This window comes from Polyodon spathula, unplaced genomic scaffold (assembly GCF_017654505.1).
Source record: "Polyodon spathula isolate WHYD16114869_AA unplaced genomic scaffold, ASM1765450v1 scaffolds_874, whole genome shotgun sequence".
Taxonomy (NCBI): Eukaryota; Metazoa; Chordata; class Actinopteri; order Acipenseriformes; family Polyodontidae; genus Polyodon; species Polyodon spathula.
The window spans coordinates 2,501-18,379 of NW_024472361.1; the positions used below are offsets into that span (position 1 = coordinate 2,501).

At 43.2% G+C, this 15,879-nt stretch overlaps 1 protein-coding gene across 3 annotated transcripts in view; it reads right to left on the reverse strand.

The window, feature by feature from the left end:
• Positions 1–15,261, reverse strand: part of LOC121309108 (N-acetylmuramoyl-L-alanine amidase-like) — a 16,591-nt gene extending 1,330 nt beyond the window's left edge. The window contains exons 1-5 of one of the 3 annotated variants that reach the window (XM_041241991.1): positions 15,015–15,261; positions 13,147–13,977; positions 12,615–12,825; positions 11,783–12,077; positions 92–213 (exon numbers count right to left, since the gene is read on the reverse strand). In XM_041241991.1, coding sequence (XP_041097925.1) covers positions 92–213; positions 11,783–12,077; positions 12,615–12,825; positions 13,147–13,977; positions 15,015–15,084 — 1,529 coding nt within the window. In that variant the 5' untranslated portion in view covers positions 15,085–15,261. Of the gene's footprint in view, positions 1–91; positions 214–9,362; positions 10,713–11,782; positions 12,078–12,614; positions 12,826–13,146; positions 13,978–15,014 lie in introns of those variants that run through there. The other 2 variants (XM_041241992.1, XM_041241990.1) reach the window with 2 other exon arrangements.
• Between the last annotated feature and the right edge of the window lie 618 nt (positions 15,262–15,879).

The following is a 15,879-nucleotide window of genomic DNA, read 5'->3' on the forward strand; positions in this document are numbered from 1 at the left end:
ATGACTGGTTCAGTTAGGTAATTCAAGGGTATTGATGTGACCAGTGGGTTACAGTTGCCCTGGCTGTGCCCCGCTGTGGGTCTCTGGGTACCTCGTCCTCGCGTGAGATGACCATGTGTCCGTCCAGCAGGGTACAGCTACTGATGTCCCAGACTGGCACCTCCTGAGGGGGGGCCCAGGACAGGCGAACGGGGAGGGGGGCAACCACAGGGTCTGAGAACAGAAGAACAGAAGCTGGGGCTACATCATTCTCATTATTAATGCTTCCTTTTTATATATAAACCAATACTATAGAGATGTCCTAAAACATTGTAGAAAACTGTCATACAAACCCAGGTCTGCGTTACACTATGGGAAACTGTGGAGTTTTTGCACTGTGCTGAAATATTTTTACTATATCAGCTCAAAGAGAGTGAGGGGCAATTAGATATATAGAGGACAATTAATCAATAAAAAAACAGATGCATTGAATTGCAAGACGCAAAAAAAGAAAACAAAAATACAACCTGCATGTGCATATTAATGCAAATGAATATGTATATTAATAAAATCTATCCGTTATAACCTTTTTTTGTAATGCTTTTTTCATTAGACTCGGACATTTCTCACCAGGGAAATTCATCAATTTAATTGGTGCTTGAAAAATAACACCCCACTGTAGTGCTGTACACATTAACAGAAGCAAACGTGTTTTACTGCCAGGGTGGGGCACTGGTAAGAAAGGGCTGCTGATTTGACAGCTGAGGTAAAGACAGTTGAATAGGTGGACTGGTCTTAAAAAAAAACAGTTATGCATTGATAATGTGTGGAGGTTTATTTGTGAACATGCAGTGCTTATTAATGTTCCAAAAAGTCATTAAAAAAAAGTTTTGCACATATTTGGGATATTTTTGCATGTGCATGTGTAACTATGTGTAATATTTATACAGTATAGATTTAAAATGAAAAAATGCGTGGATTTTTTGTTTGTCTGCTATAGTAAGTAGAGAGCAAAGAAGCCTACACTGTGGAAGAATGCAGTGAGGCAGACATCAAAGAAATTCCATTGGCATAACATGCAACTCCAGGACACCAGGGCTTTAAATGCAATGATAGAAGTGGCAGGCAGTTTTATTTAAGGTTCAGTGTGATTAGGTGTATAGAAGTAGGAGGCAGTTTTATTTAAGGTTCAGTGTGATTAGGTGTATAGAAGTAGGAGGCAGTTTTATTTAAGGTTCAGTGTGATTAGGTGTATAGAAGTAGAAGGCAGTTTTATTTAAGGTTCAGTGTGATTAGGTGTATAGAAGTAGGAGGCAGTTTTATTTAAGGTTCAGTGTGATTAGGTGTATAGAAGTAGGAGGCAGTTTTATTTAAGGTTCAGTGTGATTAGGTGTATAGAAGTAGGAGGCAGTTTTATTTAAGGTTCAGTGTGATTAGGTGTATAGAAGTAGGAGGCAGTTTTATTTAAGGAGGCAGTTTTATTTAAGGTTCAGTGTGATTAGGTGTATAGAAGTAGAAGGCAGTTTTATTTAAGGTTCAGTGTGATTAGGTGTATAGAAGTAGGAGGCAGTTTTATTTAAGGTTCAGTGTGATTAGGTGTATAGAAGTAGGAGGCAGTTTTATTTAAGGTTCAGTGTGATTAGGTGTATAGAAGTAGGAGGCAGTTTTATTTAAGGTTCAGTGTGATTAGGTGTATAGAAGTAGGAGGCAGTTTTATTTAAGGTTCAGTGTGATTAGGTGTATAGAAGTAGAAGGCAGTTTTATTTAAGGTTCAGTGTGATTAGGTGTATAGAAGTAGGAGGCAGTTTTATTTAAGGTTCAGTGTGATTAGGTGTATAGAAGTAGGAGGCAGTTTTATTTTCCTGTGCAAGCAACACATTGTGGGACACTGAAGCTGCAATGAGGCACCTACACTTTTATCTTGTAGCTGTAGACTTCCCAGGAGCAGCTAGATGAGCAGATAGCAGGCGAAGGCATCATTACACAGAGAATTGTGAGGGTCTGGAATCAACTCCCCAGTAATGTTGTTGAAGCTGACACCCTGGGATCCTTCAAGAAGCTGCTTGATGAGATTTTGGGATCAATAAGCTACTAACAACCAAACGAGCAAGATGGGCCGAATGGCCTCCTCTCGTTTGTAAACTTTCTTATGTTCTTATGTTCTTATGTTCTTATGCAGTTAGAGGAATCAGCATCACAGATTCAGTGCAACATGCTGGCTTCCTGTCATTGAGCTGTGCACTCCCTTACAAATACATCCTGTGCAGTCTTCTTTATAGACAATTGAATTGTAAGCATTGTTTTATTTCTCTTTCTTTCAAGTAAAATAGTTTTGAGATTGTAGCCAATACAAGAAAAGTCATCCTTCCCTCGCCTTTAAAATTGAGCACCAAGCAATGGCAATTAACTTCTGGGTTTTAAAAGCCGGTTGGAGGATTATTTTCCTCTCATCCGGGGCGCTGATGTACTGCTGTACTGCTGTACTGCTGTGCCCAGACCGTAAACTGAAGTCAGGACTTGAGAGAGGTACTCCAGTGTAAAGGTGGGGGAAGGACAGCTTTTCTTGTTTTGAAAAGGACACGTTAATGAATGGAGTTATTGAATAACTGCAGACAAAGCAATTCTGAGTACGAGACGTCTCTTTGATGTTTAGTGGCACCCGGAACAGGGTGTTATGCACTCTACTATATTCTAACGATACCTGCACTGCCACACTTCATTTCAGCCTATCTGTGTGCTTGCGGCTGTCAGTGCTTGAGTCTAAACCACAGCGACTCTCTAGTCTGCAGCCACAGTGTCTCAGAACCATCTCTGGAAGATACAGGTCCTTGTTGTCTGTTTGCTGCTTGCTTCCCTGGTTCCTTCTGCCGTGCCCTCATCATTACCTCGTTGTTAGACTGGTTTGTTTACATTGGTAACATCTCTGCTATTCCAACTCCTGTTATCCCACAACAAAACAGCACGTTACAGTTGGGATAAACACGCGTCACAAAGGTTCCCATTGACACAATAGCTGCCTGTCGCTGAATGACTGGTTCTGTTCAAAACACAAATGAAGCACACAACAGGTGATACTGTTTGTCGAATCACTCTCTTGCCTTTAGTCTCACATCGATAATGCAAAAAGCCCTTGTGGGGAACTAACCAGTAGCATCTTAGTAGATATTTCTGTGAACCATGCTGATCAAAGATGTGATGAAAAACAGAAGCAAAACAAGAATGGGTAACATGAAGGCGAGATAATTATTTCTATGTAATATCTAAAGCAACAGGAAGCTGGGATGAAGCTCTGATGTGCCCGGAAGCCTGTTATCTCCCTGGAGTTATCTTTGAAGCATTATGTTGCTTGACGAAGCTGCTTAATAACACTGCCACACGTGATAAAGGCACCAGCATGCCGTGCTGTCGATAGTGTTAAGTGCTGTCCAGCGCACACTCGGAGAAGAGGAAGCTGTGTTGATGTAATCTCTCTTCTTATTCCTGTTCGCATTTACAAAAAAAAAAAGAACAAGCATTCTCACCAGCGCTGCGCAGACTATGAATGCAGCGTTTAAACGGAAATAATGTCATAACTAATATTTATTACTTTCCAGTTTAGGAGTCTGTTGCCATGGTAACATAGAATCTATATTAAACAAAATTCTGCAAAACTATTTTATCACATCTTTCTCTTAGGGTCTGCTGCACGTTATAGTTGAAATGAAATCGCTAGAAATGTTACTTTTATCTCTTCAAGCTGAGTAAGGAGCCTGTGTGGTCCAGTGGTTAAAGGAACAGGCCTTGTAAACATAGGATCTTCAGTTCAAATCCCACAGACTCACTGTGTGACCCTGAGCAAGTCACTTCACCTCCTTGGGCTCCGTCTTTGGGGTGAGACATTGTTGTAAGTAACTCTGCAGCTGATGCATAGTTCACACACCCTAGTCTTGTATCTTGTAAAGCACCTTGTGATGGTGGTCCACTATGAAAGGTGCTATATAAAGATTATTATTATAATGTAGTCCACTTGATTTTGTACACGCGTTTGACCTCAGGATAGCAACACACTTCATCCCTACCCTTGGTGCAATCCAGCAATGTTCAGTTGAATGATAAAGAGCTTCATTTTCTGTGTGAGGTGTTTACACTATGAGTTAGTGAGGCTGTATGTAATTCACGGTTGTCACAGATTTTATGATTTCCGTGAAACCGGCCCATTGTCGTGTAATATGGAGTTCAAAATAAATACAGCAAGCGTTTTTATTATTTTTAAGAATAGTGTAAATATACATATTTTTATCAAAATAAATCCAGCAAGCGCTTGCTTTACCCACACACTACCGGTCACATTCAGGAACCTGGCAGCTGGTTTCGTTTGCTTCCGGTAAATGCTTGAACACGCACTGCAGAAAGTGGCACGATTTCTTTAAATGAAAAAGACAGCAGCTGCATCAAAGTTAGGTAATATTTCTGCTAAAGATCGCTCTGTCCCGTACAGGAAGGGCACATTTCATGTGTCTGTGGTTATCTTTACATTTATTTATGGTTTTATTTTGTTTGCTAATTCACTGATAGAATTTTTAAAAGGTGGAGATAAAAAATAAAAAAAACGAAATATTCGACAATTTAGCTAGTACTGTTTTTCAGGTAAGCATTTAAACGTTTAGGAACATTATGCATTTTGAATGGGGACAACGCTAATTTTTTCTGCATTAATAAATACTATGTTTAATCATGAAATATCTTTAAATACATATTTTTAAACCGTGAAATGAGTGATTTTTTTTTTTTACTGTGCTTCTGTTCTGTTTGCTTGCCATGTTTTTATATTACTTGGTTCCAGCAAAACAAAAGGAAACCAAAGTGGCGGACACTAGATGGCGCTGGCTCTTACTTCTGTAAAGATAACTGGCCTTATCTAGCCTGTGTTACACAACAAGAACCGAACAGTCTAAGCTCAGGTGAAAGCAACTTCACACAGACTTACCATGAAATAATAAGAATAACTGAGAATGATTGCAAACACCAGAATGTCATAGCACACAGCGCCACCACGTGGTGGAGTATAAGAACTGCAGAAAGGACTGAAAAGGAAAATCCAAACTCCCTGCACATTCTGAAGTCAAATCAAAGCTGACAGCTTGTAGTGCATGGTGTCCATAATTGGAAATTCTGTTTTTTGTTTCAACCCTGTTCTAAATGGTTTAATTGAACCAATTAAAGCTCCAGCCAGACCCTAAAGTAGTCACTTGTATCTTTTTACCTGTTAAATTTCCAGGACATGATTGGCTGCAATGCGCCTTGGTGTGATAATGATAATAAAAGAATACAACTCACCTTCTGTGCTGGTGTCCATGGATGCATGGGCCTCTGGTTTGTTCTGAGCCCGAGGCTTGCGGAAGCGCTGGGATACCGATCTCAGGTACTTGCGGAACAGGGCCCCCTTCTGATGGGGCCCCTCGTTGGGGGACTGCCCCTCTGGGCTTCTCTGCTGCTCCTTGTTGGGACTCATCACTGCCATCATGGACCCGGGGGGCTCGGACAGGGCTCTCCTGAAGGGCGACTTGCGCGGTGGTTTTTCATGGCCGCCGGCTGGGTCCTCCGCTTTGCTAGGGGGCGCTGTGGCGCTGGAGTCTTTGCTCTGCTTTGCCGCTCTGTCGCTCCCGGAGTCCTCGCTGAGAGCCTTGCGCCAGGTTTGCATCTTGCCCCACTTGGTGGCCCCCTTCTCCCCGCTCGCCCCCTCGGCTTTTAACCCCTCGACGCCTGGTTTTGTGCCTATGTGCCACTTGTAGGTTTTCAGCAGGGTGTTGTCATCCGTGCTGCTAGAGGGCGCTGGCGGGGTCTCCTCTGACAAACTGGTGCCAGGCTGCTGGGGCTCGATCTCGAGTTCTGTACCGATCCCCATCTCTCCCTCTCTCGATCTCTCTCGCGCTTGATTGTTCTTTCCCTATTTTTACCCCGCTCTTTTCTCAATGCCTCTCTCTCTCTCTCTCTCTCTCTCTCTCTCTCTCTCTCTCTCTCTCTCTCTCTCTCTCGTTATCCCCTGTGCCCTGTCTATCAGTATCCCAATTCCAGATGCTGCACAGCAGTTGCAGAAGCTGCCAGTCCTTATCTCTCCTCCTCTCTATGTGTTTCTTCTTCTTTTTTTGTTCCTGTGAAGCGTTTTTTGTGGTTTCTTGTTCTACCTTTTTTTTCTATCTTGGCGTGGAGCAGGAAGCAGGGGCGGGGCTTGGGGCTGGGGTTTAGCCAATCAGAAAGCAGCGGAGGAGGCAGGGACGATTTTAAACGGGCTACACTTCTGAAACCCACAAGGTTTTATTTAAAAAAAAATAATAGTTGTGCAGCCGAGGAAAAGCAACTTTACAGAAATGCGGTTCGTTTTAAAGCGAGCTCCCACCTTCCTCTGTGCTGGCAGCTTCGTATAGCTGTGAGAAACTCCCTCTCACCTTCACCCACAGACCTGACCCAGAGGAACTTCAATCATCTTCTTTCCATTTGACATTCCTTTTAAGAGCCCCTTAGGAGACACAGCGACTGAAATAGAATTTAAGAGGCTGTAGGAAAACATTGTACTTCTCCTAGATCCTTTTTTTTGGGGGGGAGGGGGGTGAATATTATTGTATTCCTCCAAACACACACACACACACTCCACCCACCCCCCACCTTCTGTTATTTTCGCAACCTTTTTTTCCTGTCAGACCTGACCTATTTCCTGTAGGTCTGGCTAATATCAGAAACCACTTCCTGCTGAGGTACTGCAGCAAGCTGAAAGATGCAAAAATAAAATAGATTATATATGTATTTGTCTCAGTCCTAAAATTCTAGGTGATGCATAACTTTTAGCCACAGCTGCAGATCACTATGTGATCTCAGAATAGTCTCCTGACCCTTATACAAGTTTACCTTTACCTGTAGTTTTCCCCTGCTTTTCCTATGGTTATACTGTGTTGTATTTAACATAGCTGACTTGGTTTGCCATGTTTATGAATATGCTTTACCATACCCTGCAATTCTTTGCAATGCTTACCTGCTTACACCATGCTTTCGCTGTGCTTTGTTACTTTGATATGCTTTTACTACGGTCGTCGTTTCTAAGGGCAGACTTGAGATCCACAGTTTTAGTTTTGCAGATGGTTTGTTGTTTTGCAGATGGTTTGTCCTTCCACTTGGGTGTGATACACTGGGGTTCACTAACCCCAGTGTCCCAGATAAATTCTTCACAACCTTGACAAGTCTCTTTATCTGTTTTTCCCAGGGTCACCACTTAGCCTATGATGGTGAAATAAATGATTCTGTTTTATTTTGAGTGTCATAAATAAGTGTTTGATTAACATGCAAATAACCATTTGCAGGAGTGGAGTGACATGTTAGTAAGCAGGCAATTGATATGCCATGCGTGTGTGTGTGTGTGTCTATCATTAGCCTGCCATCGGAGCTCATATTTCATAAGCATGTTTTTTGAGACGTGGTAGTTTCCTGCTCTAGTAAACAAAGACCTGCAAAGACTGCTTTGTAAAGCTACTGCTGCCCTATTCACATGATCATCACAAGCTGAAATCGTGACTGCAGGGTTTAAATGAGCGTTATTGAGGTGGTGTGGATAGCTGATAGGATAATATCGCTAACGCTGCACACCAGTCTGTGTACGTCTGTTTTTTAACTGGGGTAGGAAACTACCACGTCTCAAAAACACACACATGCATATGAAATATGAGCTCCGATGGCAGCCTAATGATAGACACACACTGGGACTGCAGATAGAGCTTTTTATTTAAGCCTTTTTATTTGCACTCACATTGATTAAAAAAAAAAAACTATGCCACCTAGTGGGCTCATTTTGTAACTACTTCCTGAAAAATAAAGCCAAACCAGTAACCTAGAAAAATAAGCATTATATCAAATGCTGATGCAGCAAGCATGTCTGTTTTACTGTGGAACACACACACATAGTACTATTGCAATTATTACAAAAGTGTAATCATTAGATTCTGGTATAGTATGCTTAGACTCTGGTATAGTAAGCAAGCTTGTTAAATTTGCAGACGACACAAAAGTAGGAGGAGTGGCAAACACTGTTGCAGCAGCAAAGGTCATTCAAAATGATCTAGACAAGATTCAGAACTGGGCAGACACATGGCAAATGACATTTAATAGAGAAAGGTGTAATGTACTGCACGCAGGCAATAAAAATGTGAATTATAAATATCATATGGGAGATACTGAAATTGAAGAAGGAATCTATGAAAAAGACTTAGGAGTTTATGTTGACTCAAAAATGTCGTCATCTAGACAATGTGGGGAAGCTATAAAAAAGGCCAACAAAATGCTTGGATATATAATGAAAAGTGTCAAGTTTAAATTAAGGGAAGTAATGTTAAAACTGTACAATGCATTAGTAAAACCTCATCTTGAATACTGTGTTCAGTTCTGGTCACCTCGCTACAAAAAAGACATTGCTGCTCTAGAAAGAGTGCAAAGAAGAGCGACCAGAATTATTTGGGGTTTAAAAGGCATGTCATTGAATCTATTCAGTCTTGAACGAAGAAGACTACGCAGCGACCTGATTCAAACATTCAAAATCCTAAAAGGTATTGACAATGTCGACAATGTCGTCACATTGCAGTGACATAAAACACAAACACCAAGCTGATATGATAAATATGAGTCATACGAAAGGGTACATAAGGACCTTTTTATTTCATGTGTTGCTACAACTGTTTGCTTAAGGTGTGTGCATTGTTTTAATTTTTTTTTTTTTTTTTACATTTTGACTTTTTAAAACTTTTAAATTGCATTCCTTACTTCAACATGGCTTCACATGTACCCGCATGGACCTCTCAGAACTACATTTCCCATCATCCTCCTGCTCACATATGTAACTGAGATGGATTTACCAGTGAGCAGGAGGATGATGGGAAATGTAGTTCTGAGAGGTCTATACGGCTACATGTGAAGCCATTCTGAGGCAGGGAATGCAATTTAAAAGTTAAAAAAGTGGTCAAAATGTAAAAAAAATTAATAATAATTAAAACATTACACAGAGGCTTTGACCCCATTCACAGTTATATTGTGCCCAAGACATTTCAATGGGGTAATATTGAGCAGAGAGATTGACATGGGAGAAATTGAGCAGATTGTTTTTATACAAGACCTGCCAATGGGGATAGATGTGAAAGGGGTTCTGCTTAACCTATTAAATGCCATTGTCTCCACTGGAGGACAGAACCACTCATTTAGTCCTGGATGTGTTAAACCCTTTTACAAGTTCCTATACCCTTTATGTTTGACACTGTGTATTCTGCTGGCATTTCTGTCGTTAAAATGACTCTTAATAAACACACCACACAGCTGCTTGCATGAATCTTCATTTAATTGTTGTTTTTTATTATTTGACTGAACTTTAATCCTGTTATTTTTATTCAAAACTTTCTGGTGCTTGGACTTCCTGTAAAATAAAATACAAAAAGATTTAAACAGTAATTTAAGACCCACGCAGACGAGAAAGCTTTCCTCCTTTCCTTTTTGGTTTGGGACTGGTGAGAGAGACCCCTAGTTGTTGTACACAGATTGCTTTATCTTTAATACAACTCCACCTCCTACAAGGGATCGGTCATACACCCCCTCCAGCATTTTCCCACCAGCGGTCCAATGGAGAGTATTGGGCTCAAAATCCTCGGCCCATTATCCCCCCCTCCCCCTTGGAAAGGGAGAACCAATTTGTCCTGGTCTCCCTCAACTACTTTATTAAGTGGCTTGAAGCCTACGCGCTGTCCGACCAGGAAGCAGGGATAGTGGTTGAAGCACTGCTGGAGGGGTTCTTCAGCTGATTCGAGGTGCCCCAGGAGCTCCACAGTAACTTGGGATGGAACTTCGAATCCCGGGTGTTTTCGGAGATGTGCCATCTGCTGGGGACCCACAAAACGGGGACGACCCCCTACCACCCGCAGAGTGACGGCCTGGTTTCAACCATACGGTCATGGTCCAGTTGACGATCACCACTGCTACCAGGGCTTAAATTCTCATGGAATATTTTCCAGAGCCCAACCGCCAGCCAAGAATCCCTACCCACGCTCATCTCAAAATCCCCCAAAAAACAGGATAATTTAAAGCAATTACATTTATTTTATTTTAAACCAAAGCAATTTGTTCGACAGGTTTTATAAGTATTTCTTACACATTTTGTTTTTCTGTTTCACTAGCCAACTAGGAAGTTACATAAAAGTACACTTAAGTAAAATTTCAAACTTCAAATAAGTAAAACTCCAGAAGACAAATGCGTGAATAAACCTTATTTGCAAGGCGTTCGGCTGCCCACCGGACCTCGTCACCGAACTACCTAGCCTGGAATACCCCCGACGACTACAGGATCGCCTGGAGGCAGCCCACAGCTTCAGGCTCTGGGCTGCTGCCAGAACTACAACTACAACGTCAGCCACTTCACAGCTGGGGAGCTGGTGTGGGTTTACAGCCCCCGGCGCAAGCGGACTGCTTCCCTAAATCGGACTGCTCTTGGTTGAGACCCCAACGCCAGTACAGGACCCCCCCCGTTGTTTTCGGGACTTTGTTGGTCTCCTCGGTGACAAGGCAACTTAGGGGGGAGCTGTGTAACGCCGGCTGGGCGGAATTTGGGAAACCGGGTGGGTCATGTGACTTGGGGGTCTCGCGCGCTCTCTCTGCAGCCCCTGAACTGTAACTGCGTTTGTGACGTCTACGGCAGGACAGGTCCTCTGGGGAGCCTGGTCACAGGGAGAGACCTATAATGGAAAGCTATTTAAGAGGAGCAACACACTGAAAATGTTCTCTTTTGGTTTGGGACTGGTGAGACAGCATGACCCCTAACTGTTGTACACACTTCTATTTTGGCGTAACCACTCCCCACAGTGGTTTATCTTTACTGCAGTCTGTGACACTGTGATCACCCTCACAGTAGCTGTTGCTGCTTGTTCCAGCTACAGAGTAGCTAAAATAAACCAAGTAGTTTGAGAACTGCACTTTCTGTTGTGAGTATTCCTTCAATTCTAGTAAAGAGTGTTTTGTGTCTGGACAGTAATCATGTGCTGCCTGGGGTGTCATGTACACTGTGCAGCTCTATGTAGATAGGGGGTTCATGTGCACGGTGCAGCTTTATGTAGATAGGGGGTTCATGTGCACAATGCAGCTTTGTGTAGATAGGGGGTTCATGTGCACAGTGCAGCTTTATGTAGATAGGGTGGTCTGTATTTGCTGCTCTGTGATTTGTGTTCGGTTCCACCAGTCAGCTACTTGCGCAGGACTGAGGGATCTCTATTGAGGAGCTGCCTGCAAGCAGCTCGGGGTTGTGTTGTGGTGTCCTGACGCTGACCTTAGTAAACATCTGAATGAGATCTTGCTCTGGTCGTCTGTTTACCCTGAAACGCTAAGGTATTATTACTCTCTGAAACACTCACTGAACCAGCCATCATTCTATTAATAATAGAATATTGATTCCATGATGAGTCAGAGGAAGATTCCAGATACGTTTGCCACAGCAGGTGGCAGGTACATACATTGCTTATGCCCAGGTACAATTATTTATCTATGGTCTGAAAACAAGAAAACGAGACTTAGCGTGTTTATTTATCTGTCCGTCTCTGCGTGTCTGTGTGGTTCAGTTTCTCTGCATGTCTGTGTGTGTTTTCTGAATGACTCTGAATGCTGTTCTTTAAAATATCATAAATAACCGTTGTTTCAAGCATATGTCAGTAAACTTCAAATTTCAAGACAGGAAACTATGGCATGCATTTTTCATCATGTTTGCAGGTACTTAAAAATAATTTAGCAGGTAAAGTAGCCTAAATGATCGTACCTTGAAGTGCTTCCACGTCATTATCTCGGAGTAGAGCGCGTCCCCGGGGCAGGAGGTGTCCACTACCTGCCGGTGCCCGTGCACGATGAAGTCGGGGACGAGGCGCACCCCCTGCACAGCACACTTGGCGAAGTTGTCTCGGACGAGGGCGAGCGCGGAGGCGTCCGGGAGCACAGAGGTGAAGTCGCCGATGAAGCTCACTCCATAGCCTTTGGAGTTGTGCCCTTTGGTGTGGGCACCTTGCCACTCCCACCCGCGACCCTCGTACAGGTAGCCGTCAGAACCCGCCACGAAGCTGAAGGTAAAAATGCAAAAATGCAGCAAAAAATATAACATTTACTGTGCAAAAACGAAAACGAATATTTGCAGTATTCAAAAGTAGCAACTTTAGAGTACTTCTATGGATTAATAATAATAATAATTATTTTTATTATTATTATTATTATTATTATTGCAAGATGCATTATACTCCAATGCAAAAAAAATATGTTTTTCCAGATTTTATCTTTTACAATGCCAATAGGGACACTTGTGTATAAAACCTTTCAATGTGGGTTAATCTTTATTTCAGTCATTCCACGTGAGAATGTACAGCAGCCCAGCATTATGCATTGGCAGTCATACAATATAAAATAGCATGTGACCTAATTATTGAAACAAAGACATCAACTGCTGTGAAATCTTTTGACAGAAGAACCTTGCTAGTGTCAGGCGGACGACAGCCAGCGTGTGTCGCTAGTGGGTTTGGTTCATTTCTCCAAGCTCTCTGCAAAGACAATTCTATTTGCCAGAGTGGATTTTATTACTCTAGCTCCCCCTGGTGGTTGCTGACCTGTATCCGATGTCGTCCCAGCCGCGGTCCTCCTGGTGGAAGCGCTGCATGCTCCTCATGTCGGCAGCGCACTGGCTGAAGCTTGTGCAGGGCTGGCCTGGCTGGTAGGTGTGGTGGATGTACAGGAAGCTCAGGGGCAGCATTAGGTTTGTGGGGGTACCCCGGTACGGCTGAGCCCCCCACATACATCTCGGGATCACCGGGGGGCAGTCTGCAAGGTTCAAGAGATATCTCTCTATGTATTATCAGCATTTTTCCTGATATTCGTTTCTTCCCTGTTTGTGTGTGTTGCATGAATTCATGCTTTGCTATGAGTTTGCAAACATTTCCACCGTGTAGTCGCGCAAGTAGAAGCAAGTGCTTATGTAATGAGAGCGCAATCTTGTATAAAGTTTATCGAGTAAAATCATAGCAAAGTGTAATAAAGCACAGTGAAAGCATGGTAAAGGTATGGTGATGGGTAAGTGAATGATGGTGAATGTTAGGTATAATAATAAAGTTTAGGGAAGCACTTGGAATGGTCTTCACTTACCAAGGTACCTCTGCTGGAAGTCCTGCAGCCCTTCTCTCACGATCCCCTCAATGTCTTTCAGGGGCGGCAGGCTGCTGAGCTCCCAGTGCAGAGTAAGGGACTTCACTGTCTGCTCCTGCAGGACCGGCATACTGACCAGAGCTGCGAAATTCCTTCGTCTAAAACGACTCTGCAGCCCGGGACGGAGTCCTGCTGCTGCCTCAGCCCCGTACCGATAATACCCTTTCAGCAGGGCACTCAGTGAGGGGGGCTTGCCCTCTTTGGAAAGCTGGTCCCCCAAAATCACGCCATCCAGCGCTCCGTTAATAAGCGCGTCGGTGGCTGGAGAAGGGTCCCCCATCAGGGTAAAAACCCGGGGGGTCTTCACATCATCCCAGCAGCCGTCCGGCCCCAGACGATCGCTGTTCTGCCTCCCGTGGTGACCGACAAAGGACAAACCTAAATATTTCGCCAGGGACGCTGTGTACAGGACGTCTACGTTTTCAAGGGCCAGCCTCTTCTGTTTCAGCCCGGCTTCTATGCCAATGAGAAGAGGGGCGACTGCCACCGAAGTGCCATCTGGAGTCAAGACCACCCCTCCCTCCCTGGCTCCCGAGACCTTGTGGTGAAGGAGGCTGCTGATGAAGTGTGTTTGATCCTGGCTCAGCTCTAAAGGTGCGGGCTTGCGGTCGCTCCTCGTTCCGTCTCCCAGCAGGAGTCGAAGGTGCGCGCTGTCGTAGTGTCCCGCTGAGAGTAGGAGCTCTACAGCATCGAGGATCTCCAGCTCCGGGCTCAAACGCTCCAGGTCCTCCACGATTCGGATTACGTTATCCACGTGGAAGGAGAATGCACCTGTGAAAAGGGGGAAGGTGTGTTTTACATTGTAGTTCGTAAAGTAGCTTCTGCAAGATTGTGGGACTGTGGAATGATTTCAGAACAGGTGCCGGTGGTGTAGGAAGAAAAAAGGAAGCAAAGCAAAGAAAGTCTGTCTGTACTTTTGTTCTATATCTCTCCACTCTCTGTCTTAGTTACATCACCACCACCTTCACCCCACCCCCCCCCCCCCACTACCCCACTATAGTGATGGATTGTCTGGGAAGAAGCAGCACCCGGAAGCAGGTTGTGCCCTTTTTCAATTACCTCTCCAGATTCCCATTACCTTCAATATGTTTTGGCTCATCGTGACTCGGCATGCAGTCAAGAACTCCTTTATCTTACCAAGAACAGGTGCTACCTCTGTTGAAGGTTCTCAGGCATTACACGCATCAAAACAAGTTCAGTTCACAGCAAGACAGGGTTAGGCAATTACGTGATTATTATAAGTAGTGTATTAAAACTTTTTAGATAGTTTGAGTCCAGATGCTTTTGACCTGGGCTCAGGAGCTACTCTTTAGTTCTAGCTGTCAGATTTACCAGAAATATATTAAATCCAGCAGTGATTTGTCAAGATGTGTCATTTATATCCTTTATATACAGACCTGCATGAAAACCTCAGGGTGTGAGAATTTCCATTTTTAATCAGTAATCAGCGATATAGAAACGATAGGCACTCGTGTGAAAATGTTAGACTAGTTTGTGCTTTAATTAGGCATCTTAAACAACTTCAAAAAGCATCATGCATGACTATGTGTTCCTTTTCTCTTACTATTTTAAATGATATGCAAAGGTGGCCTATTAAAGTCATCAATTAAATTAGATTGTCAAAATAGGCAATTATCGACTATTTTCACGAAGATTTTCAGCAGTTCCAGTAGTTTGATTTTATATGCACAACAAATCAATGTATGCGTGTGTGCGTGTGTGCATGCATGTGTGTTTGTGTGCTGGTTTGTGTATTTTAGAGCACCTATATTCTACAGCACCTAAGTGTGGTTTGTGCAGTAACTCACCTTCATTGCCATGTGTGCCGCACCAAGTCGTGAATACGAGCAGAACCGATATGAGAAGAACTTTTGCCATCTTGCACCAAAGCTGACTGAGACGTGCCGAGCCTCTTTCTGTCCTTCTGCCAGTCCTGCGTTTTATAGCACAGCGGATGCAGACTCCTCCAGATAAGTCTAATTTGAAGGATCGGCTGTGGTCTCGCCTGTTAGGATCAGACACATGTTGTGTTCTGTGGGAATTTCCTAACTTGTTCCACACTTTTGCTGGTCAATCGCAGTCAAGGACTCTGTGTTACTGATTCAGCTGAGTAAATAATACAAGCGAGACGGAGTGTGTTGTGCAACACTGTAGCTGTAGTTACAAAAAAATGAAAACATCACAAACAAGGGGATGTCATTCAGGCCATCGGCTCTCATCCGGTTCCAAGTGGCAGATTGGTCTTGGATGATGATGATGGCGATGGTGATGATGATGGTGATGAAGATGATGATGATGGTGATGGTGATGGTGATGATGATGATGATGATGATGATGATGATGATGATGATGATGATGATGATGATGATGATGATGATGATGATGATGATGATGATGATGATGATGATGATGATGATGATGATGATGATGATGATGATGATGATGATGATGATGATGATGATGATGATGATGATGATGATGATGATGATGATGGTGATGATGATGATGATGATGATGATGATGATGATGATGATGATGATGATGATGATGATGATGATGATGATGATGATGATGATGATGATGGTGATGGATGATGATGATGATGATGATGATGATGATGATGATGATGATGATGATGGTGATGATGATGATGATGATGATGATGATGATGAT